The sequence below is a fragment of the Protopterus annectens genome, chromosome 6.part0 (genome assembly GCF_019279795.1).
Source record: "Protopterus annectens isolate FY-2018-M chromosome 6.part0, PAN1.0, whole genome shotgun sequence".
Taxonomy (NCBI): Eukaryota; Metazoa; Chordata; order Ceratodontiformes; family Protopteridae; genus Protopterus; species Protopterus annectens.
The window spans coordinates 591810380-591837192 of NC_056737.1; the positions used below are offsets into that span (position 1 = coordinate 591810380).

The 26813-nt window shown below is 44.5% G+C and overlaps 1 protein-coding gene across 3 annotated transcripts in view; it reads left to right on the top strand.

Moving 5' to 3' along the window:
- The window catches only part of MIS18BP1 (MIS18 binding protein 1), a 2747318-nt gene that overhangs the window by 903117 nt on the left and 1817388 nt on the right, over positions 1 to 26813 (top strand). For all 3 annotated transcript variants that reach the window (XM_044074260.1, XM_044074258.1, XM_044074259.1), the window contains one exon: positions 12276 to 12397. In XM_044074260.1, coding sequence (XP_043930195.1) covers positions 12276 to 12397 — 122 coding nt within the window. The remainder of the gene's footprint in view (positions 1 to 12275; positions 12398 to 26813) is intronic.

Here is a 26813-nt window from a genome sequence, read left to right on the forward strand (position 1 = left end):
TCTAGGTCCGGCGTCAGTTGTCGTCGCTTCTTCCCTGACGTCAGTGCGACAGGGGTATAAAAGAACCAGCCGACGCCATTTTCTTCAGTCTTTCTTGCCGCGCGGTGCCCGAAGCAGAAGCAGTTCGCAAATGCCGGTCGGCCAGCTCCTGAAATTACGAAAATTTTGCAACCGAAGTCTTCGTGAAAGCTAAGTACCCCGTTGGGGAAACTTTTCTTGCCTCAGACCAATGTCAGACAAAGTTAATAATTGTATTTCTTGTGGGAAGCAAATACCGCATAAGGATTTTCATTCCCTCTGCGTTCCTTGCTTAGGCCCAGACCACGACGTCTCGGTCCGTCGTTTTTGTGCTACATTCAACAAACGCACCATTAAGCGTCGGGCGGAGTTCGCCCAGCACTATTTTGGCAAAAAATTTAACTGTATTATGTCGTTGGATACTCCGACTCCAGTTTTGTCTAAAAAACGCAAAGATAAGGACCAACACACGAGGTCCGCGGCCTCTACCGACACCACGCCAAAGCTGACTACAGGTGGTCTGGTTCTCAGCGAGGCGCCTACGCAGCCCCTGCCTACCGACGACACTTCATTGGCGGTGTCTTCTGTGCCCGAGGTCGCAGGCTCCTCGGCCCACACCCCGACTACAGATACTGAAGCCACTTTTGGTGGTGAATCTCAAAATGTAGACAGGTCTGCCTCCTCTCAAGGTGTCTTCAGACCTTCCTCTTCTTTTTCCGTCAAGGCTTTCACTAAGTCTAAAGCAGCCATGCATTCTAAGAGACAAGCTACACAGGGCCCTTCGCCAGGCCCCATGCCTAAAAAACAGATGCTTAAAATGGCTGAGGATTTAATTACTCTTATCAGGGGTTCTCAACCCCTCCGGACAAAAGGCCCAGAGTGGAGGAAGAATCCCCCTCCTCTGACCAGGCCTCCATTATTTCAGAGCACTCTGATGAACAGGAACATTCTTACTCCCCTTTTGAAGATTCTGATGCATAGGAGTCCATTCCCTCTGTCTCCCCCCCAGAGGATTACTCATTTGGGGAAACCTTGCATACCTTAAGGGAACACTTCCACTGGGAAGGCCAAGAGTACTCAGATTCCAAGAAAAGGCTTAGGGATTTTCTCTTGTTACCTCAGCACAGGCCTCTGGCTATACCTCCTGTCTTAGACATACTAGATGATGTGTACTCGGAGGCCTGCCTTAACCCGGATTCTTTACCTCCAGCCCCAGTCAAGCCTGACAGGTACTACCGGGTTCCTGACTCACACCAATTTTTATACAAAAGCCATGCGGCTGACCCAGAAACTATCTCACAGGGCCCCAAGGGAATTAAGGCCTCCACTGCTAAAAATCCATTACCTTCCGAGAGAGATTCCAGATCCTTAGAAAGGTGGGGAAAAAGGTATACACCTCGGCCACCTTAACCATGAGGGCATTAAACTGCCAGTTCCATATGCTAAAGTACCAACAGTTTCTGTTATCACAGTTGAGAAGCAGAATGTCCCATCCTGAACAACCAGGCTTGAAGGAGTTGCAGGATTTGATGCATAGTGCAGAACAAGTGGGTAAACATACCTTGCAATGTGGTTTTGATGCTCTAGAGGCCTCATGTAGAGCTGCTGTTACAGGATCAGTCATACGTAGACATGCCTGGCTCAAGGAGCAAACCTTACCAGATCATGTCAAAGCTAAATTACTAGCTGCCCCTCTACAAAAGGATGTATTATTTGGTGTTAAAGCTGAGGAGGTATTAAAGAAAATGGAGGAAAAGGCTAAATCAATGCAAACAGTGAAAGATTTCCTACAGGTACAACCTCCACGTTTCAGTAGAAATTGGCCTTCCAAAAATTGGTCCTTTCCAGCCACGGACAGACCCCAAAGAGGCAGATACAGGCGCCCGAGGGGCAGAGGGCAATCTCAAGGATCGTTTAGAGGCAGACAATGGCAAGCTCCTACACAAAGAGGTGGTGAGGATAGTTCGCAGCCATTCAGAAAGCAAGCCCAATGACTTTCCCCTCTGCATGCCAAGCAAGGCTCAAATGGCAGCACCCTCAGGCGGAAAACTGGCATTATTGTCAGAAAATTGGCATATTGTCACAAAAGACAAATGGATCCTGGACATTATAAACAGAGGCTACAGATTCCATTTTCACACCCTTCCAAAAATGAGAGGCATGGCAAACCTGCCACACAATCAAAGGGCAGAGGCACAAAGACAAATTTCAGATCTCATGGACATGAAAGCTATTCAAGAGGTACCTACTCACGAACCAGGTCAAGGTTTTTATTCCAGACTATTCCTAGTACCAAGGAAGGGAAAAGATTGGAGACCTATTTTGGACCTATCCATCCTAAACACATTTTTATTCGTACCAAAATTCAAGATGCTCACATTACAGCAGCTTCTTCCTATGCTGGGCAAGGAGTCTTGGCTGGTAACATTGGATCTCAAGGAGGCATACCTGCATGTCCCAATCAGACAAAATTGCAGAAGATACCTCAGATTTCTTGCAGGTTCAACCCATTATCAATTCTCTGCATTGCCCTTTGGCTTATCTACTGCGCCCAGAGTATTCACGAAATGCCTGGCATCAGTAATTGCCTACTGCAGACTTCAAGGGATACAAATATACCCATATTTGGACGACTGCCTGATCCAAGCGGACAGCAAGCACATACTTCTGAAACATCTGGCTTTTGTAATAATGTTGTTAAATTCTCTGGGATACACAGTCAACAAAAAGAAATCAAGACTAATACCCTCTCAGAAAATAATTTTCCTGGGTGCCAACTTGGACACAAACACCCAGAGGGCCTACCTCACGCCAGAGAAGCAGGAGCAACTAACTCAATACTTCAGAAAACTAGCAAATTTCACCAGGCTGACTGCAAGGAAAATCCTGCAGGCTCTGGGATTCATGGCATCTTGCATCCTACTAACCCCATGTGCAAAGCTGCATATGAGGAAACTTCAATGGACCTGAAAAACCTATGGTCTCAACACAGCCACAGTTTGGAAACAATAATACCACTAATTCCATGTCTTCAAAAGGAATTTCTGTGGTGGGCTCAAGCATGCCAAAGAAACACAGGTCTCCCATTCTGCAAGCCTCAAGCAAATAAAGTCATCACAACAGACGCCTTGGACTACGCCTGGGGGGCGCACATGACAGATCGGTGCATTCAGGGCAAATGGTCCCAAAAAGAAAAGCACCTACACATCAATCAAAAGGAAATGCTAGCAGTAATAAATGCTATTATAGCTTTCAAAGACCTTCTGCATCCAGGTCAACTATTGATGAGGACAGACAACACCACAGTAATGTGGTACATAAACAGGGAGGAACACATTCATACCCCCTATGCAGGCTGGCCATGTCACTTTGGAACATGGCTCTGGAATTACAAATCGAACTTCAAGCACAGTACTTGCCAGGCAAGGAAAACACGCTGGCAGACAACCTAAGCAGAAATATGACCGATCCACACGAATGGAAGTTGCATCCTCAAGTTTTTACAGAGATAATTCAAGCATGGGGAACACCAGACATAGATCTCTTTGCCTCCCACAGAAATCACCAATTGACAAAATTCTGCTCAAGGACTTTTTATCCACAGGCCTGGAGAGTGGTCTTTCAGTTGGACAACAATGACAGTTTATGCCTTTCCACCTCTTCCTCTGCTGCCCAAAGTTCTATTAAAAACCAGAGCAGACAGACCAAAGATGATTCTCTTTGCTCCAGACTGGCCAAGACAGCACTGGTACCCACTCCTGAGGAGCCTGACGCATTCCCCTCCATGGACCCTACCTCTAATGCCTCTTCTTCTGACTCAGCACAGCTTCAGAACTCTTCACAGTCAGCTGAAAACACTCAATCTGGCCGCATGGAAGATTCCTTAACATCACAACAGACCCTACTCTCCAAGGAGATGCAGGATGTCTTTTTGGAGGCCTGAAGGCCATCTATTAGAAAAGCTTACTCCGCAAAATGGAAACTGTTTTGTGCCTGGAATGAGAAAAAAGGGCCAGAATCCTGGAAAACTGAATTTACCTCAAATATTACAGTATCTAGCTGAGCTGCTAAGCAGTGGACTTTCATTCTCCTCCATCAAAATCCATGCCTCAGCCATTTCTGCAGACTACAACACTGATCCACCTTTATTCTCTCACCCCCTCTTAAGACAGTTCCTCAGAGGGGCTAAGAATATAAAACCCCCAAGGAAACAACCAATACCTGCTTGGGACCTCAATTTCATTCTAGAAAAGCTGACCTTGCCTCCTTTTGAGCCAGCTGCCTCAACAGATTTGCAATATTTGTCCTGGAAAACAGCTTTCCTTCTGGCTATCACCTCAGCTCGTAGGGTATCGGAACTACAAGCCCTCATGGCTGTGCAGCCTTTTATCATCTTCCATCAGGACAGAGTTTCCGTATGAACCAACCCGTCCTTTATGCCAAAGGTGGTGTCCAGGGTAGCTTTGAATCAGGCTATACACTTACCTACCTTTTACCCTAATCCTCAAAACAAAGGGGAGAGACTACTACATTCCTTGGACATCCACAGACAGCTGCGCTATTATTTGGACAGAACAAAGCCTTTCAGAAAATCAGAACACCTCTTTGTGTCCTATGCTATAGGAGCTCAAGGGAAGCCAATTTCCAAACAGACAATCTCAAAATGGATAGCCCACTGCATACGCTTTTGTTACTCTTTTTCATGGTAAAAGTGTACCTGCAGGCATCAGATCTCACTCCACAAGGGCCACAGCTACCTCTGCAGCTTTCCTCAGAGGAGTTCCTACCAAAGATATTTTGGAAGCAGCCTCTTGGAGTTCTGTGCATACCTTCTCCAAGCACTACCACCTACCATTATACTTCAAAACTAGAGCAGGCTTTGCCACTGCAGTCTTGCAGGGCATCCTGGCTCCTCCTAGTTCCACCTAGTGCCTACCACCCCTTTCTTAGCTTTGGGATTCTACCCATCTGTTATGACTGCAGCTGTATGCACGATGAACATAGTACAGTTTTGTACCTACCATAAATGTAGATGTTCGAGTGCTAATACAGCTGCAGTCTAGGTTTCCCTCCCTCCTTCCCCTCTTGGGACAGGCCTATTGGCTAACACCTCCTCAAACAACCTGATTGGGGTATTCATTTATGGTGTATTTGCTTGCAACTACTGTATTTTGATTATTTTGCATTGTTTTATTACACAAATTTAGGTATTGCCTTCCTTCTGGGGGCACCTGACATCTGGGGCAAGAAAAACTGAAGAAAATGGTGTCTGCTGGTTCTTTTATACCCCTGTCGCACTGACGTCAGGGAAGAAGCGACGACAACCTAGACTTTGGAATTCGGCCGACCGAAGACCCACCTGACGGCAGGAGAACCCATCTGTTATGACTGCAGCTGTATTAGCACTCGAACATCTGCATTTATGGTAGGTACAAAACTGTACTTTCTTCCGGGCTGTAGGGTGTTGTTTATTGTTGCCCAGAATTTTTGTTGTTTGATACTGTATTTGTTTTGTTGAGTGATATAGTAATTTTGTTTACAAGCTTATCCTGCTTTTTTTGCTTCGTTCTGGAGCTTGTGAAAGGTTTGCCTAGCTGCGGGTGATCTGGTGTGGCGCCACGTTTTCCAGGCTTTATCCGTGGCTCTAAGCAGGGCTTTTGTGGTTTTTCTGGAGCCAAGCGGTGGGGTTGCTACTTATCCTGATAGTTTTTAAGGGGGCTAGGTGGTTGAGGATATTTAGGAATGTGGAATTGAAGTAATCAACTGCTTTGTCTAATGAAAGGTTTCTGATGGGAGATCAGCTGCAATGTTGCAAGGCTCTTTTGAAGTGGTCTCTAGGAAAATGTTTGTTAGAGCAAGTTTGTAGATGAGAGGGAGAGTTATTTTAAATTTGTGCCTGAAGATAAAAGTGGGGCTGTGGTCGCTCAGAGTTTGGTAGGGTGTTACATTGATGGGCAGTATTTGGTTGATTTGTGAGGATCCAGTTAAGTATAGAGTCTCTTTTTGTGGTCTTATCAATGTGTGTGGGAGTATCTATAAGTTGAGTGAAGGTTATATAGGTTTAATGTGGTGTGTGGGGGTTGAGAATGGATGGAGTTCTAATTAATGTTTACATCACCTAGCACGATAGTTTCTTGAGGGAGGCAGTATGAGGCCCATTTAAGTATGGATTGTAGGGTGGTTAGGTTGTCACCTGTGGGTATACAAGATACCAAGTAGGTTTAGGTGCTTATGTTGGTTAATGGAGAGTTTTGCAACTAGAGTCTCTGTATTGTTGAAGTTGTGGGGAATCCTTTTGGAGGAGTTGGAATTGTAGGTTGGTTCTTTTAAGTAGAGCTAAGCTTCCACTTCTTTTATGTAACCGGTCTGCCTTGAGAATATTATACCCAGTTGGGGTGATGGAATTATCTTTAATATGTGGTTTAAGCCATGTCTCTGTGATGAGAATAATATCAGGGTTATTTAAGGAGATGGCAGCGTGAAGGTCTTCTATTCTTTTCATGATACTGTGGATATTCATATTTAGTATCAGTAAGTCTGTGGGTTTGTGCTTAGCTGGATATTAATGGGTGCATGGTTATTAGCAGGGATTGCTGGCCCGGGGTTGGGGGTGAATGTCTCCTCCTTGTAGTAGCTGGGTAGTTATACAGGTGACAGTTTTTAGGTATTGGATGAATAGGTAGTGAAATTGTAGACTTGGTTGCTTTTTAAATGGATGGAAGTGGTAGATGGGAGGGGCATGGTATATGGGGCGGTTGGGTGTATATGGTTGGGTGGTATATGCTTGAGTGAGTCGGGGTGATAGTAATGTTGTGGGTTAGGGTGGGGGATTTGGGGTAGATACAGTGAGTGATTGTGAGTCGATAAGAGGTGCTGATGGTGGCTATGGAGAGACAGGTGAATAGGGAGGTTAATCCCAGGAGGATATAGTGGAGATGAGATGGGGATAATGAGACATAGTGGGAGTGAGGTTGTGGAGCTAGAGGAGGTATTTATATTTGGTGAGGGTGTGAATTGGGTAAGTAGGAGAAATGGGTGCGGATATTGAACTGATAGGTGGGCTGGAGTGGTGAGAAGTGGAAGGGCGTGTGCAGATGATGATGATAGATCTAATTATTGGATAATGGGAGGATGAAATTATGGTCTTAGTAAAGGAGTTTACCTATAAATTCAGAGTATGCAGGGTGAGTGAGAATTGGGGACAAAGTAGAGGAGCCGATTGAGCCAGTATGGCGAATGGAGCGGGATGAGCCAATCAAGGTATGTGCATTTCAAAAATAAGCTGTCAGTTACTCAGAAGTCACATCTATAATGTTAGTCCGTCTTTTGTTACTAATGCTTTTTTTAAAGGAGTAAAAGTCCTTATTAATTTTACTAGTTGATGCCCTAAGAAATTAACTTGTTTGAGGGCTGAGAATGAGTGAGTCAACTATTGTTGAGTCAGAGATAGACTGGAAGGGTAGTGGGGATATATCACATAGAAGAAAAAAAAATAAACTGGTGAATGTTTCTTTAGAGATTGGAAGGGCTAGAATTACAGTTTAGAGTGGAGTGTTTTTACCGACGTGAAGGGTGGAAATCAGAATGTTTCTATATGGGGTTGGGGGTTAAATCCCTGCTGCTCGCTCATGTATTTCTGTTAAGTACATTAAGGATAACAGCAAAAAACACAACCTACTAATGTCTTTTCTATTATAATGAGACATACGTTTAAGTTCTGCAAGGTTCTTCAGCACAGTTGGTAGTCCCACTGGCTTTACTTATGTTAGTGGTGTTATTTTGACACAGGATAGGTGCCATGAATTCTGTAAGACACAGTTGGCTTGGGGCTGAGAAAAAGAAAGTAAAAGATGGTAGAGAACAGTGAGTAGTTGTAAAGTTCTACAGCTTTAAAACACCCAAAAATTAAAAATACAGTTTAGAGAACAGTAGACAGTTGTGAAATACCACAACACTAATAAAGAAAAAATAAACAGTTTAGAGTATTAATCACAATATAATAGTATAGAAGTAGTAAATAATCTATTAAAGGTCTGGGATGCTTTATTTTGGCTAGGTTTGGGGCATACACACAATGTGCCCTTTGAATTAACAGCTCATGATGTGGAATACCAGTCCATTTGCTTGTTTGTGCTTTCATAAAATGAATAGTCTGTTACTTACAGTTTCTCTGGTGCAGCAAAAATTCTCAGGTTTTCCCTACATGCTCTGTCCTCTAATTCTGCCATTTCTAAAACATCTTTTGAGCAGTCTGATATTCAGCCAGCTTTTTTTTCAATTCAACCTCTGATTTTTGTAGTGTTATCAGCTCGTCCAAATATCTGTTTAAAGCTTCTTCCATTTTTTTCAGCCTTTTATTATTTGACTTGATTCCTTCAGTGTTTCCTTTATTTTAAGCAGCTTTGAACACATTTGACTTATTTTTTCCTCCAGAATAGTGGAAGACATGACTTATAGTAAAGCTGGAGCTTGAACTGCTTTTTTGCAGAAAAGCTGTAGGATTCTTCCCAGTCATTGTTTTCTCCTTACTTTTGTGATTAATTTTCTTTCAAGTTCTCAGAATCTTTTTTTGCTGGCATCCAGGCAGTGCATTTACTTTTCAGTTACTAAAATGTACCCAAAAAGACAAATTCACTGGCTCTCTCGTATGACTTTCTTTTTTCACACTGGGAGAAATTAAGCTGTTACTCAGTGTGCAGCTATCTTGGAAGACCCTCTAGGTGCTTATCATTGACCTCAGAAGAAAAGAAGAAGAAATTTGAGTTGGCCATCATGGTTCATCTTTATGATGCCCTTGGCTTCCTTCTTTTTTTTTTTAGGTCTGCCCAGTACAGCAGGCAAGACTTGAGGAGAAGGCCCACCAAGCCTCCAACAAAGTCTCCTAGAAAGACTGTCTAGTGCAGTCCTAACTACCATTCAAGACTTTCACTGGGGAGCCAATTCTCCAAGTTTGTTTCAACTTCGAAAACCATTGTCATGGTCCAGTGAATTCTTGGAATGCAAGACCTTTTACTTCTTTGAACAGACTCATGTGGTATTCTCTTTGAATAGACCCACATGGTATTTTTAAATGGTTGTGAATTCTGTTCCTTTTTTAAAGAGTAACTGGGTTCTGTTCCTGCCTCTTATTTTTTTCTTAATGGGATAGGAAGCTTCCATTTCATCCTGGATCTCAGCAACTTTATAATGCACTTCCAGTGCATCATATTTTGGATGGTAGTGTCCGTGGATATGATAAATGCTGTTTGGCACATCACTTGCTGGGATCGTTCCACAAATTTTCTTTGGTTTGTTCTGGGTATTCTCCATTTTAAGTGCACACAGAGTTGCCACTTGGTTTGTTATCTTTGTCCAGTGTTTCCTTATGTGGTAGTGTTGCATCAATTAGATGTCTACAAGGTACTTAGTTAATTTTTGAAAGGGTTGGAGGTATTCATCAGACTGATACACTCGTTTTTTTTCCTTTTGTATTTACCAGTGCTTTGTCATCTTTTGTGGTAAATACAATAAAAAAACTGTTGGGGCTACTCGGACTATATTTGTTACTATATTTACTGCATCGTACATGATTCAGCATATATATCTGAAGCTGTGAACTGGACTTTTCTCCACATATACAAACTATATCCTAGATATCCTGTCTTTAAAGCTGGAGATGGTTGGCCAGTTTTAAGGGAACCTTTTATAGTTTTCCCAACACTCCAGATGCAAGAAAGGAGGAATACCATTAGGATCTTGCCTGCTTTACTGTTGCAGGATAAGAGTCTGTGTGGTTCACTCACAAAGTGATTATGTAATCATGTTCTACGTTTTGCTACTTAACCCCAATTTAGTAAGTTATATAACCGCATACCTCTCAACCTCTAAGACCAAGAAATCTGGACAAAGCCATATATAATGGGGGGAGGGCAAATGGCTAAAAATAAGGACAATTTTTAAATATTGCTCTTACAAACTTAGAAAGTTGATAGAATAACAGATTATGAATTAGCATGAATTTTCTGAACAGTATCAAGTGTGTAACTCAAACGCCTGTCATTATTTTTTTTTTACTTTAATCCACAGTGATTTGCCAGAAAACCAAAATTTTATGAGGAACAGACTAAAAATACAAGGCAAAAATCTGGACATTCTGCGAAAATCTGTACAGCTGAGAGATAATGAGCATAGTTCAGTCAATACCCAGTGTCTTGTTTTCTGTCATAAATGTTCTGCTTTGTTATTAGAAATTGTGGTACATGTTTCTGTATAAAGGGAAAATCATAATTGTCTAAAGTTATTTTTCATAGGTAGGTACTAGGCTATCTGCCCAAGGGCCTAAGTAAGCATAGCCAACAAGGTTCCCTGGCTTACGCTACCCAAGAAAGTTAATTTCCTGTGCCCCTGTCAAGCAGAGCCACGGAAGTGATCCCCGGGGTGTATTTCTTATTTCCCATCCAGTCAAGATTTTTCTTGAAGAGTGTTAATGAGGAACTTTGCTTGACATAGATGGGTAGCTTGTTCCAGAGTATAAGAAGTCTCTGGGACAGGAATCTATCCCTCCAGCATGTCCTGTTTATTGTGGTGACAAGGTTTAGGTCCCTAAAGCTTGTAGCTCGGAGAGAGTGGGATTTCTTTAGGTGTAGCATGTCCAACAGCTCTGGATTTAACATAGCTTTATATGTTAGGCAGACATCTCCTCAGAGTAGGCGATATGTTACAGAGTAAAGCTGGAGTTTTTTGAGACGGTCAGTGTAGGGCATCTGTTTGAGGCCAGTAATCTTCTTTGTGAGGTACTTCTGTGGCCTTTCCGAGTGCTGCAGATGTCTTGTGAGGTACATTCCAAAAGGGGCGTTGTACTCTATAATGGGTCTAATGAGTGCCGAGTAGAGGGGAACAATGACCTCTTTTTTTCCTGGATGAGAACCCTTTTGTGATGAGGTGTGCCACATAGAAGGATTTCTTGACTACTGTGGCAGTGTGATTATCAAAGGAGAGACTGCTGTCCACCTGGGTCCCAAGGTCTCTTATCACACATTTGGCGTTAAATAGACTGCCGTTTATCTGGTAGTTTATGGGTACAGAGTTTTTACCAAAGGGGCTGACACTGCACTTTTTGGCATTGAGCTTGAGGGCCATGCCTCTGACACCAGGCATTTGTCTCAGTGAGGCCCTTTTATAGGATGTCCACATAATTTGGGGACTCGACTATGGCTCCTAGTTTGCAGTCATCTGCGAACTTTGTTAGCCAGAGGCCTTCTATGTTAGCCTGTACTTCAGAGAAGTAGATACCAAACAGGAGAGGTCCCAGGACTGAACCCTGTGGTACACCCACTTGTCGCTGGTTTGAAGTCAGATTTGGAGTCTGCAACTTTTACAGTGTGGGTTCTGTTAGTGAGCCAGTTGGCAACCCATCTTGTGATGTAGGGATTTACACCTAGTTTAATGAGTTTAGCTATACTTCCAGAATGGGGGATGGTGTCGAAAGCCTTGGCAAGGTCAAGATAGGCTGTGTGAACAACCTTACCCTCGTCTACAGCTTTGATGACTACCTCAAAGAAATCGATCAGGTTCAGAAGGCATGATCTGCCTTTCACAAACCTGAACTGGGTGGGGTCCAGAGTTTGGAGGTTGCCAATGTCTTTGTTTACGAGTTCCATGATGGATACGTTCCATGGCCTTGCAGACCAGGCTCGTCAGGCTAATAGGGTGATAGTTCCCAGTATCAGTGGTGGCTCCCCCTTTGTGGAGTGAGATAACTGTTGCTGGGCGCCTTTCAGTGGGCACAAAGCCTGACGTGAGACTATGATTGAACATGGTGATTAGGTGGGAAGCCAATTCGTTCTGAAGTTTGTGTAAAACGCAGCCTGGGATGTTGTCCAGTCCCATGGATGCTGTGTTTTTGGTTTTAGAGAGTTCAGCTTTTACCTGCATAGATGTGATTACAGGGACTCTTCATTCTTCCTGTATAGATATGGGCCCTTTAGGGGGTAAGGGGGGAGGGGGGTAAAGTTTTACAAAATCCTTTGTGGTTGGTTGGTCTCAGTCTGTGAAACCTTTTGTAACTTATCTTAATAGTTATGTTACCCTCATGTAAAAGAAGTTTCTTAAACTGCCCATTCAATGTACTGATCTTGATTAAGGGATTTCCATGAAAAGCAAATTGGAATGATTATAGTAGTCAAAAAATAATGTATGCTAATAAAGTTATTTTGTTACATATTGTAACTGCTGCATTTTTCTGATTTATGATTAGTTTTCCTTTTCACATTCAATAGTTCTCTACTGGTAAAGAAAGACCATAAATGTGTGAAACAGAATGTTTCACCATTACTAACCAGATCCAGAAGACAACATTTAAGAACTACTTCTGACAGTACTGCCGTTCAGAAAATACATGGTATGTATTCATGCTTTTTGTTACAGAAGAGAACAAATGAAAGGTAAAATATCCAAATCTCCACCAAAGGTGATGCTACAACTTTTCTTAGTCCTTTTTACTACTTGAAACTGAGGTAAAGTGATGTTTAAGTTCCACTTTGTTTTAACCATTATCTAAGTGAATTGCTTGAATTGCTATAGGGAAGAATCCCTCCATCCCCACTTTCTTAGCTGGGACTTCTCTATACCTTTCTACCCTATAACAACCTATGTGGTGTATTTGATTGTAACTGAAGGTATTGTTTTTATTTTTTATATATGTTTTATTAGCAATATGTATTGCCTACCTTTTGGGGGGCACCTGACATCTGGGGCAAGAAAAACTGAAGAAAATGGCGTCGGCTGCATCTTGTATACCCCTGGCGCACTGACGTCAGGGAAGAAGCGACAGCAACCGACGCCGGACCAAGACTTTGGAACTCTGGCCGACTGCGGGACCGCCTGACGGCAGGATAACCCAAGTGTAATGATTGCAGCAGTGAATACACTCAAACATCTACATTTATGGTAGGTACAAAACTGTACTTTCTTTGTGTTTCACTGTTGCAGTCCTTACAAAATGGGTAAGAGCAACACTATAGATTTTCAAATAGATGTTCTTTATGTTTCACTGTTGCAGTCCTTACAAAATGGGTTTATCTGGCTCCCAGTAGTCCACAGTCGGCCAGAATAAAAAAGTCCTTGGTATATGACGTTGGCTGCCTTCAGATTAGGCCTGACGTCAGGTACAAAGGAAAGCAGCCGACACCATTTCCTCAGTCTTTCTTTTCGAGGAGCCCGAAGCAGAAGCTTTTTTCACGAGTGCCGGTCAGCCTAGTACCTTCTTTTTGTATTCCAACTGCTTAGTTGAAGACATCCTCAGATAAGTACCCTGCTGAGGACCCTCTTTTCTTGCTTTAACGAATGTCAGAGAAAGTTAATAACTATCTTGCCTGTGGAAAACAGATTCCGCACCGTGATTTTCACTCCTACTGTATTACTTGTTTGAGCCTTGAGCACGACATCCCTAATTGTGTTCTCTGTGATTCTTTCAACCCGCGTACCATACGCCGTAGAGCTAGGATCTTGTTCAAGCATTTCAGAGTTTGCCCTAAGTTCATCGGTATGGCATCTTCGGGTCTCCCGACTTCAGATGTTCCTAAGAAGTGCAAGGATAAGGACCATGACAGGCTTAGAGTCAAATTAGCTGACGATGTTCCTGTTAAGTTGGTTGTTAGCCCAGCGGTAGTCAGTGAGGCCTTTTCTTTGCCCCTGCAGTCCGCGGATGTTCAGCAGCAGGTGTCTGCGAAGGCCTTTTCTGAGTCCTTCTTACTGCAGGCTTCCACTTCGTCTTCTGACCCTCCACCAGTCGCCGCCTCTGATGGATCCGGAGTCGCTAAGCAGGCGCCGGATTCTGAGGCCTCTTTTCTCCGCCCAGAGACCTGATCCAGACCCACGGCCTTGGTTCAGACTACTGCGGCGGCTAGGCCTCCTGAGTCCCTCCGGCTTTCTAGCAGGCCTTCCAGCAGAAAATCTACTCCAAAGCAGGCGCCGGCCCCCCCTCAAATGCCTCATTCTCAGATGATTAAAATGGCTAGTGATCTCTTAACCCTTATCAGGGGCTTTCAGCCTCCTCCTTTTAAGAGGGCTAGGGAATTACCCTAGAAGTTTTGTCTGCCTCCAGACTCTGAGGTTTCCAGCAACTCTGCTGAGGAAGAGGGGAACTCTCAACTTTTTTCTGGTTTTGAGGATTCTGATGCAGAAGACTCCATCCCTTCTGCCTCCCCTCTAGAAGATTTTTCTTTTGGAGATATTCTGAATACCCTTAGGGAGCATTTCAAATGGGAAGGTCAGGACTACCCTCAGTCTAAGAACCGGATTAGGGAATTCTTGGATTTGCCACAGCATAAGCCTTTGGCTATTCCTCAGGTTTTGGAAGTTGTTGATGTTTTCATGGAGAATTCTTTGACTCCTAATTCTGTTACCCCTGCTCCCAGAAAGCCTGACAGGTATTATAGAGTTCCTGATTCTCTTCAGTTCCTTTTCAAAAATCCTACTGCTGATCTAGAGATTATTTCTCAGGGCCCTAAGTGTGTTAAAGCCATTGTTGCTAAAAATCCTGTCCCTTCTGACAGGGAATCTAGGGCCTTGGATAGGTGGGATAAAAAGGTTTATACTTCTTCTACCTTGGCTATTAGGTCTGTTAATTGTCTTTTTTCATATGCTTAAGTATCAGCAGCATACTTTGGAGACTATTAAGGCTAAAATTGCTGGTGTTCCTTCCCTGATGGAGAGTAAGGACATGCAAGATTTATTGAATTCTGCCACTCTTGTCACTAAACAATTCTCTACATTGTGGTTTCGACACTTTGGAGGCTTCTTGCAGGGCAGCAGCCACTGGTTCTGTCATTAGAAGACATGCTTGGCTTAGGGAACAGCCCCTTTCTGAATCTGTCAAATCTAAATTACTGGATGTAGCAAAGCAGAAGAGGTGTTGAAAAAGTTGGAGGATAAGGCCAAATCTATGCAAACTGTTTAGGTCTTTCTGCAAGTTCAGCCTCCTTGTTTTAGTAGACATTACCCTTCTAAGAATTGGACTTTTCCTGACCCTAGTAAACATGGTCGCACTAGGCCTAGGGGTTACAGGTCTTCTAGGGGACAGACTTTCACCCCTCAAAAGGCTAAGCACTGGCAGGCTTCCTCTTCAAAATCGAGGCGTTCTAAGCAAATTTCCCAAAGGAAGAATTCCCAATGACTCCGGCCTTCCCCTGCCTGCCTGCCTCTATGGGCCCAGGGTTTCCTTTGGGGGGAGGTTAGCCATTTTTGTAGATGTCTGGTTCACCATCACAGACAACAAATGGGTGCTCAAAGTAGTATCCCAAGGATACAAGTTCTCCTTTCACACCTTCTCCCAGTCCACCAAGGATACCCAGATATCCCCCCAAATCAAAGGGCAGAAGCAGAAAAACTAGTTTCTTCTTTGCTAAACCTGGGAGCAATAGAGCCAGTTCCTGCACTACAGATAGGCCAGGATTTCTACTCAAGACTTTTCCTGGTTCCCAAAAAAGGTGGCACCTGGCGCCCTGTTCTGGATTTGTCCATTCTAAACAGTTTTCTGGTGATTCCCAAATTCAAGATGCTCACTCTTCAGTAGTTGTTGCCATTGCTGGCCAAGGGTTCCTGGCTGGTGACTTTAGATCTCAAAGTAGCTTATCTGCACATTCCAATAAGGGAAAGTTGCAGGCAGTTCCTTCGCTTCAGGGTGGGGAACAGGTACTTCCAGTTCTCTGCACTGCCCTTTGGCTTATCTACTGCTCCCAGAGTTTTTGCAAAATGCCTGGCTCCAATCATTGCTTTTTGCAGGCAAAGAAAATTCAAATGTATCTATACTTACTTGGGCGATTGTCTTATTCAGGCACATTCTCCAGAACAACTTCTACAGGGTTTGGGCTTTGTAAAGAACCTTCTTATCTCTTTGGGATACACCATCAACGAAAAGAAGTCAAAATTGGTACCCACCAGGGAGACTGTATTCTGGGAGTGAGTCTGAAAACAGCCGCACAGATGGTATTCCTCCCTCAAGAGAAACAAATGGATCTTTTGAATTACTTTACAAATTTGGCAAGCATAACCCAGCTCTCTGCAGGGCAATTCCTGCAAGCCCTGGGATTCATGGCTTCATGTATTCTGATGATTCCATATGCCAGACTACATATGAGGAAAATACAATGGTACCTCAAAAACCTTTGTTGTCAGCACACACAGGGTTTAGACTTGATACTTCCTCTGATTCCCTGCCTACAGACAGAGTTCCTTTGGTGGGCGAAGGCCTGCCTTTCTGCCTACCTCCTGCCAGCCAGACTGTCACCACAGATGCCTCGGACTACACTTGGGGAGCACATCTAGAGGGCAGATGCATTCAGGGGACTTGGAACTCTCAACATGTTCATTTGCTCGTAAATCTGAAGGAGATGATGGCAGTCCAGCAGGCCTTGATGGCTTTCAAGCATCTTCTCTCTCCTGGTACTCTTCTGGTCAGGACAGACAACACCACAGTCATGTGGTACATCAACAAGCAGGGAGGGACTCGCTCTCACCCCCTCTGCAGACAAAGCATGATACTGTGGTCCATAGTAGCTTTCATGGGCATTCATTTGATAGCTCAGTTTCTTCCAAGAAAGCTCAACACCTTGGCAGACCATTTGAGCAGGCAGGCCCTGGATCCTCACAAGTGGCAACTAAACAAGACCTTCTTCTATTGCATCATTCAGCGTTGGGGCACTCCCCAGGTGGATCTCTTCTCATCTCCAGCCATCCACCTTCTTCCAACCTTTTGCACCAGGGATCATCACAACAAAGCTTGGAAAGTGGATGCTCTGTCCTTCCCCTGGACACAGCTCTCGATCTATGCATTCCCTCCTTTGCCTCTTCTTCCCAGAGTGCTGATAAAGATAAAGGACGAAAAACCAAGGGCCATCATCTTAGCTCCAGACTGGCCCAGACATCACTGGTGTCCACTGCTTCGCAGTATCTCCCAGTGTCAGCCTTGGCATCTTCCACTGGTACCAGATCTCTTGATTCAGGAGGGAGGAAACATTTTGCATCCTCATCTTTAGACTCTGCATTTGGCAGCTTGGCTCATAATTTAAACCTTTCCAAACAGGTGGTTGAGGTCCTTCGTGATGCCAGGAGGCCTAGCACTGGGAAATCTTATGCAGATAAGTGGAAAAGATTCTCCATTTGGATGCAGACTAGAGGGGAAGACCCTTCTCAACCTACCCTTCCTCTTATTCTTGACTATCTGGCAGGCTTGCTTAATGGTGGACCTTACTTTTCTTCTATTAAGATTCATGCTTCAGCTATTTCTGCTTTTGTTCCTTTGAGCATCCCATTCTCTCATCCCTTAATGAAACAGTTCCTCAGAGGAGCTAGCAATTTAAAGCCTCCAAGAAGGGCACATACTCCTGCTTGGGATCTCAATTTTGCACTTGAGAAACTTACTCTGCCTCCTTTTGAACCAGTGGCCTCAGCAGACCTGAAGTTTCTCTCCTGGAAAACTGCCTTTCTTTTGGCTATTACTTCAGCTAGAAGAGTTTCTGAGCTGCAGGCCTTAATGAGCATTTTATCATTTTCCATGTGGATCGGGTTTCTCTTCGAACTAATCCCTGGTTTATGCCTAAGGTGGTTTCTAGCCTGACTCTTAACCAGTCTATCCACCTGCCTACCTTCTTTCCTAATCCTCAGAATAAAGGGGAAAGGTTGCTGCATTCCCTCGATGTGCCTAGACAGATTAGATTTTACCTGGACAGTATTAAACCTTTTTGAAAGTCGGACCAGTTTTTAGTCAGTTTTGCTCCTGGAGCTCAGGGCAAGGCTATTTCTAAACAGACCATTTCTAAGTGGATTGCTCGATGTATGCAATTATAGCATGGCAAGGTTCCTCCTCAGAATATTAGGACACATTCTAGGACACATTCTACTAGGGCAGCCTCTACCTCAACAGCTTTTTTAAGAGGTGTACCTACTAGGGACATCCTGCAAGCAGCTACCTGGACTTCTAGCCACACTTTCACTAAACATTACAATTTACCTTTCTTTTCTAAGTCCAGGGCTGGTTTTGCCTCTGCGGTGTTGCAGGGTATCCTTACTAACCTTTAATCAGTGGGTATTCCTCCTCCCTTTTGTTTTTTTTTTTCTGGTCTTTGTAAATCAACCCATTTTGTAAGGACTGCAACAGTGAAACACAATGAACATAGTACAGTTGTGTACACTTACCATAAATGTAGATGTTCAGGTGTATTCACTGTTGCAGTCCTGGTCCCCCCCCCTTCCATCCCCCTTTTTTCCTAAGGCACAGACTGGATTTTTCTTTTCTTGGTCTAACCTTTTTTTTGGGGGGGGCTCTTGACAGTTAAGGCAAGAAAAACCGAGGAAATGGCATCGGCTGCCTTCCTTTGTACCTGACGTCAGGCCTAATCCAAAGGCAGCCGATGTCATGTACCAAGTACTTTGGTATTCTGGCCGAATGTGGGCTACTGGGAGCTGGATAACCCATTTTGTAAGGACTGCAACAGTGAATACACTCGAACATCTACATTTATGGTAAGTGTACACAACTGTACTTTCTTTCAACTGAGTCTTCTAAAAGTCCAGTCAGGAGAAAAGGAACCTTTGGAAAAAGTATATTGCCTGATTCATTGTGAGGCTTAGTCGGGCTCTACAATCATAAGATCTTCATCTGTGCACATACTTAGAATGGTCCAGACTGCAGCGTTAGATACATTGAAATGCTTATGGATCCCTAGGTATCCACTAATATAACTGCATGTGTTCTAAGTGTTTCACTGTTGCAGTCATCACATTTGGGTTATCTGCTTGCAGTAGCCCTCAGTCGGCCTGATTAACAAAGTCTTGGGTCCTGCGTCGGTTGCTGTCCCTTCTTCCATGATGTCAGGTCGTCAGGGGTATAAAACATGCAGCCGATGCCATTACATCAGTCTTTCTTGCCGTGCGGTGCCCGAAGCAGAAGCAGTTCGCAAGTGCCGGTCGGTCGACTCCTGAAATTTTCATTTTTGAGTTTCAGAACCGAAGTCTTTAACTAAAGCTAAGTACCCCGTTGGGGAAACTTTTTCTTGCTCCTTACCGATGTCAGTAAAAGTTAATAATTGCATTACTTGTGGAAAGCAAATACCTCATAAAGATTTCCATTCGTACTGTATTCCTTGCCTAGGCCCTGACCACGACGTACCTTGCTGTCGGTTTTGTGCTTTATTTAATCAGCGTACTATCCATTGTCGGTATATTTTTGCCGCTAAATATTTCGCTTCTCGGTTTAATTATCCAGAAATGTCATCTGTTAGCCATCCAACTACTGCGATTTCGAAAAAACGCAAAGATAAAGACAAAGACTGGCCGCCGAGGTCCAAAACTGCCGACGGCACTTCTCCTAAGCCAGTCGCAGTCCGCCGGTATGCAGTGAGGCGCTTTCGCAACCCCTGATACCCGTTACTTCTGATTCGCAGGCCTCTACTGAGACCCATTTGGAGTCCGGTGTGCCGTGAGATGCTTCAACTATGGAACCCATAGATTTCTCTACCTTGGATGGGTCCGGAGCCGCTGTGCAGGTACCGGCTTATGAGGGTGTATTCAGGCCTATGGACTTGCATATTAAACCGACGCCTCCTTCTTCATTTAGGCCTAAATCTCGAACCATGCCTAAAAAAAAGACGCCCAGGCCGCATGCTCAGGCCTCTATGCCTAAAAAACTAATGATAGGAATGGCTGAAGATCTTATAACTCTAATCAGGGGAAGCCAAACCCCTTCTAAGAGACCTAGGACTGAAGTTGTTTATTAATCTTCTGACCAGGATTCTGATTTTTCTGACTCTTCTGATCTGGATTTTCCCTTATCTACTTATGAGGATTCTGATGCAGAGGACTCTAGTCCTTTTGCTTCCCCTCCAGAGGATTTTTGATGTCCTTCAAGAATGCAACTGCAATCATAACATATGGGTTGTCCTGCTTCAGGCAGCCCTCGGTCGGCCGAATTCCAAAGTCTGGGTCCGGCGTCGGCTGGTGTCGCCTCCTCTCCGACGTCACAACAGCTGGAGTATAAAGGCATTGGCCGACGCCATCTTCTTCAGTCTTTCTTGCCGCGCGGTGCCCGAAGCAGAAGCAGTTCGCAAGTGCCGGTCGGTCAGCTCCTGTGTTTTCAGTACCGAAGTCATCTAAAAGCTAAGTACCCCGTTGGGGAACATTTTTTCTTGCCTCAGCCGATGTCAGAACAAATTGAGAAAGTTAATAATTGTTTGTCTTGTGGTAAACAAATACCTCATAAGGACTTCCATTCTTACTGTCTTCCTTGCCTGGGCCCAGACCACGACGTCTCGGCCTGTGCTCGCTTCAATAAGCGCACTCTCAGGCGCCGGGCAGAATTTGCTGAAGACTTTTTTGGCGAATCCTTCGCGTATATCATGCCGTCGGATCTACCGACAGCTCAGTCTTCCAAAAAACGGAAGGACCGGGACCGGCATCCTCGGCCCGCGTCCTCTACCGATACTACTCCTAGACCCTCCGCTAGTGCTTCGGTCCCTGCGGAACCGGTAATTCAGCCGCTCCAGACCGACGACACAGCGTTAACTAGTCCTTCGGTCCCGGAGACCTCTCTGGTGCCGGTTTTTGATTTTCCTCCGGATACCGAAGTTCTTGATTTACCCGACACCATTCCGGTGGACAAGGTCACTCCTGCTCATGGGGCTGCTAGGCCTCCTGTATCTATGTCAATCAAGGCCTTTGCACGTGCTAAGGCCACCAGCCAGGCCAAGGCCCATCCTAAACCTGCTGTCCAGGCCCCCTCTTCTGATAAACAGATTATGTCTCTTGCTGCAGACCTTATTTCCCTTATCAGGGGGTCTCAGCTTCACCCAGACAGAGGTTCTCAGCCTCCTGCAGAGAAAAGGCCTAGAACTGAGCAGACTGAAAACCTCTCTTCAGATGAGTCCTCTGGGGATTCTGAGCATTCAGATATTCAAGAAGAATCTTTCCAGGCCTATGAGGACTCTGATGCTGAGGAATCTATTCCCTCTGCCTCTCCTCCAGAGGATTTCTCTTTTGGTGAAGTCCTGCACTCAATGAGGGAACATTTCCAATGGCAGGGTCAGGAATTCTCTGATTCCAGGAAAAGGCTCCATACCTTCCTAAAGCTTCCCCAGCACAGACCTTTAGCTATTCCTCCTGTGATGGATGTTTTGGATGATGTTTTCTCCGATTCCAGTGCTAACCCTGACTCTCTCCCCCCTGCTCCTGTCAAGCCAGACAGATATTACAGAGTCCCTGACACTCACAAACATCTCTTTAAGGCCCACACCGTGGATTTAGAAACTATTTCACAGGGTCCCAAGGGAGTGGCTACCTCCACTGCCAAGAATCCTTTGCCAGCGGATAGGGAAGCCAGGTCTATGGAGAGATGGGGTAAAAAAGTTTATACCTCTACCACCCTAGCCATGAGGTCACTTAACTGCCTTTTTCATATGTTTCAGTACCAGGATTTTTTACTGGATGATTTACAGAAAAAGTTAGCCTCTCCTGAGCCTATTGACAGAAAGGCATTGCAGGATCACATACATAACACTCAGCAGGTTAACAATCATTTTCTTCAGTGTGGTTATGATGCATTGGAAGCTTCATGTAGGGCAGCTATGACTGGGGCTGTGATACGTAGACATGCTTGGTTAAAAGATCAGCCACTGCCAGACCATGTCAAAGTAAAGTTACTTGATGCACCTCTGGAAAAACAGAAGCTTTTTGGTGCTAATGCACAAGATGTGTTGAAGTCCATTGAGGAAAAAGCTAAGTCAGTACAGACAGTCAAGGATTTCCTCCAGGTTCAGCCACCCAGATTCAGTAGAAACTGGCCTTCAAAGAATTGGTCCTTCCCAGACTCGGACAAGTTTCAAAGGGGAAAGAACAGGCGTGGCCAAGGCCGAGGACAATACCGAGGCTCCTACAGGGGACACCAATGGCAACCTACAAATCAAAGAAGGGCTGCAGCCAGTCCAGCTGCACCACAAGGACAATCACAATGACTTGACTTTCATACCGCCTACAAGGGCTCAAAGAGAAGCACCCTTGAGCGGAAAATTATCCTTATTCTCAAAAAACTGGCATATCTTAACCAAGGACAGTTGGATTCTGGATTTAATAGACAAGGGCTACAGATTCCACTTCCATACTTTACCTACAAGACAAGGCATGCCAAACCTGCCACACCATCAAAGGGCAGAGGCACTCATTCAAGTCTCAAAGCTATTAAGTATAAAAGCAATAGAAAAGGTACCTCCCCAGGAACAAGGCCAGGGATTCTATTCAAGACTGTTCCTTGTTCCAAGAAAGGAAAACAAATGGAGGCCTATACTGGACTTGTCTACTCTAAATACCTTTCTCATTGTGCCAAAGTTCAAAATGCTGACGTTACAGCAACTCCTTCCCATGCTGGGCAAGGGGTCTTGGCTGGTCACTCTGGACCTCAAGGAGGCATACCTGCATGTCCCAATCAGGCAAAGCTGCAGAAGATACCTCAGATTTCTTGCAGGGACAGAGCACTGTCAATTCTCAGCATTGCCGTTTGGCTTATCTACTGCGCCCAGAGTGTTCACGAAATGCCTGGCATCAGTAGTGGCACACTGCAGACTCCAGGGAATTCAAATATACCCCTACCTGGACGACTGCCTCATACAAGCAGACAACAGACAAACCTTAATAAAAAACTTGGACTATGTCATGCAATTACTACAGGCCTTGGGATACACAGTCAACATTCAGAAATCAAGGCTACTGCCATCCCAACTGATTATTTTTCTAGGAGCCAAACTGGACACACAAACACAAATGGCCTACCTCACAGAGGAAAAACAACAGCAGTTACCAGAGTACTTCAAAGGCCTAGCACAGCTCTCCCAGCTGACTGCAAGGAAACTCCTGCAGGCCCTGGGGTTCATGGCATCATGCATTCTTCTGATACCTTTGGCAAGACTTCATATGAGAAAGCTGCAGTGGTATTTGAAAAGCTTATGGTCCCAACACAGCCAAAGCCTAGAGGACGTAATCCCACTTATTCTATGTCTGCAAAAGGAATTCTTGTGGTGGGCTCAAGCAAGTCAATTAAACAAAGGCATGTCTTTCAACAGACCTCAAGCAGATCAAATAATTACAACAGACGCCTCAGATCATGAATGGGGGGTGCACATGGAGGGCAGATGTGTTCAAGGTCAATGGACACCAAAGGAAAGACATCTGCACATAAACCAAAAAGAGATGCTGGCGGTGATACATGCAATCGAGAGTTTCGAAAAATCACTGCAGCAAGGACTTTTACTAATAAGGACAGACAACACCGCTGTCGTGGTATATAAACAAGCAGGGAGGGACTCATTCATACCCCCTCTGCAGGCTAACAATGACTCTCTGGGAAAAAGCACTGAGTCTGAAGATACACCTGCAATCCCAGTTTGTGCCAGGCAAGGACAATGTACTGGCGGACAAGCTGAGCAGAAATTTCTTGGATCCACACGAATGGAGGCTGCATCCCCACATTTTCTCACAAATAACAAAGACATGGGGAAGACCGGACATAGATCTGTTTGTGTCTCACACGAATCATCACCTGGACAAGTTCTGTACCAGGACCCACCATACACTAGCCTGGACAACGGATGCTCTCTCCTTCAGCTGGAATTCCCTAAAAATTTATGCATTTCCTCCTCTGCCACTGTTGACCATGGTGATCCTGAAGATCAAAGCAGAACAACCAACAGGCATTTTGATAGCTCCAGACTGGCCAAAGCAACACTGGTACCCATTGCTGTTGAGCATAACTCGGACCAAACCGTGGCCTCTGCCCCTATGGCCCCTGCTCCTAACACAACACAACTACAGGACTGTTCACCCAAACCTGAAAACATTACATCTGACAGCCTGGAGGTTACTTTAACTCCTTCTGCTTCCAATCTTTCCAAGGCAGTTCAGGACATCTTATTGGAAGCACGCAGACCATCCACCAGAAAAGCCTATTCAGCCAAGTGGAAGAGATTCAGCATCTGGGCTGCCAACAGGGGTCAGGATACAACAGTACTGAGTATACCTCAGATATTGGAATACTTGGCAGAAATGTTTCATACTGGACTCTCATATTCTTCCATAAAGATTCATGCCTCAGCAATCTCAGCAAGATACAATTGTGATCCACCAGTGTTCTCACATCCTTTGCTAAGACAGTTCCTGAGAGGGATAAAGAATATCAAGCCTCCCAGAAAACAACCAGTACCTGCATGGGACCTCAATTTTGTACTGGAAAAATTATCTCTGCCTCCCTTTGAGCCAGCAGCAACCTCGGAGATGCAATTTCTATCATGGAAAACGTTTTTTCTATTGGCAGTCACATCAGCAAGAAGAGTCTCGGAGATACAGGCACTCATGGCAGTACCTCCTTTCCTCATTTTCCATCAGGACAGAGTCTCTCTAAGAACAAATCCTTCTTTCATGCCAAAGGTGATTTCCAGGGTGTCTCTAAATCAAGCTATTCACCTTCCTACTTTCTTCCCCAATCCTCAAAATAGGGGGAAAGACTGCTGCATACCTTGGACATACACAGGCAACTACGCTACTACTTGGACAGAACTAAGGCCACCAGAAAGTCTGACCAGCTGTTTGTAGCCTATGCTGCTGGAATACAAGGAAAAGCAATCTCCAAGCAAACAATTTTAGAATGGATTGGACACTGCATCAGATTCTGCTATTCTTACCATGGAAAAAGTGTGCCAGCCAATATTAGGCCACATTCCACCAGAGCTATAGCCACATCCACAGCTTTCCTAAGAGGAGTGGCTACAAAGGACATTCTAGAGGCTGCTACATGGAGCTCCGTGCATACATTTACCAAACACTACAACCTGCCTTTATACTCCAGATCCCGAGCAGGCTTTGCTTCGGCAGTCCTGCAGGGCATTTTAGCTACACCATCTTTTTCTTAGCTCCATCCACCCCCAGCTTGGCTAAGGAATTCAACCCATATGTTATGACTGCAGTTGCATTCTTGAAGGACATAGTACAGTTTTGTACCTGCCATAAATGTAGATGTCTGATAGATATGCAACTGCAGTCGGATTTTCCCTCCCTCCTTCCCCTCTTTTATTTCTTTATGGGTCCATTCCCCCTGTTCCTTTTAGCTGGGGGGTACCTCCTATGGTGTATCTGTTTATTACTGTTGTGCATGTCTGGAATTGTTTATCCATTCACCAAATTTAGCCTTCCTAGGAGGGCACCTGGCATCTGGGGCAAGAAACACTGAAGAAGATGGCGTCGGCCGATGCCTTTATACTCCATTCGTTGTGACGTCGGAGAGGAGGCGACACCAGCCGACGCCGGACCCAGACTTTGGAATTCAGCCGACCAAGGGCTGCCTGAGGCAGGACAACCCATATGTTATGACTGCAGTTGCATATCTATCGGACATCTACATTTATGGTAGGTACAAAACTGTACTTTTTGGTGAAACCTTACATACTCTAAGAGAGCATTTCCACTGGGAAAGACAGGATTTTTCTAATTCAAAAAAGAGGCTTAGGGATTTCTTACTCCTGCCTCAACATAGGCCTTTAGCTATTCCTCCTGTACTAGACATTGTTGATGATGCTTTTTCTGAATCTAGTTTTGCCCCTGATTCTTTGCCTCCTGCTCCCAGAAAACCGGACAGATATTACAGGGTTCCTGATTCACACAAGTTCCTTTTTAAAAATCCTATTGTGGATACAGAGACTATTTCATAAGGACCCAAGGGCATTAAGGCTTCTAATGCTAAAAATCCTACCCCTTCTGATAGAGACTCCAGGGCGCTGGATTGATGGGTAAGAGGGTTTACACTTCTGTAGCCTTGGCCATTAGGGCTTTAAACTGTCAGTTTCATATGTTAAAGTATCAACAACATGTTATTGGATTGCTTAAACAGAAAATGATGTTGATTCCTGACTGTGCGGAAAATAAAGAATTACAGGATTTAATGCATTCTGCTGAACAGGTTGGAAAACATACTTTGCAATGTGGATTTGATTCATTAGAGGCCTCTTACAGGGCTGCTGTTACTGGGTCTGTGCTCAGAAGGCATGCTTGGCTTAAGGAGCAATCTTTGCCTGATCATGTTAAAGCTAAATTGTTGGATGCTCCCTTAAATCAGGACCACCTGTTTGGCAACAAGGGTGAGGAAGTTCTTAAAAAGATGGAAGATAAAGCTAAATCTATGCAAACTGTTAAACATTTCTTACAAGTTCAGCCTCCTAGATTTAGTAGGCAATGACCCTCTAAGAATTGGTCCTTTCCAGCTCCTTCCAGGTCTTCTCAAGCCAAACCCAAACGCAGCAGAAACCCCAGGTTTCAGTCCCAGGGGGCACACAAGACTAAGCAGTGGGGGGTTTCCGCACCCAAATCAGGGCGTAGTAAGACTCCCTCCTATGGAAAACTGTCTCAATGACTTGCTTTTAAAACTTCCAAGCACTTCCCAACTGAATGCTCTTTTAGGCGGAAATATTGGTTTGCAGGCCAAAAACTGAGAACTCTTTACCCAGGACAAATGGATTTTTAAATATAGTGTCCCAAGGATACAGATTTCACTTCCACACCTTACCAACACCAAGCTGGTGGCCAGATCTACCCCCAAATCAGTGGACAGAGGCCCAAAATTAAGTACTGTCTCTCTCTTAAGCATGGGGGCTATTCAGTTGGTACCAGAAGAGGAAAAGGGACAGGGTTTCTATTCGAGACTTTTTCTGGTACCCAGAAAAGGCAATACATGGCGTCCTATCCTGGACCTTTCTACTCTAAATACCTTTCTGGTGATTTCAAAATTC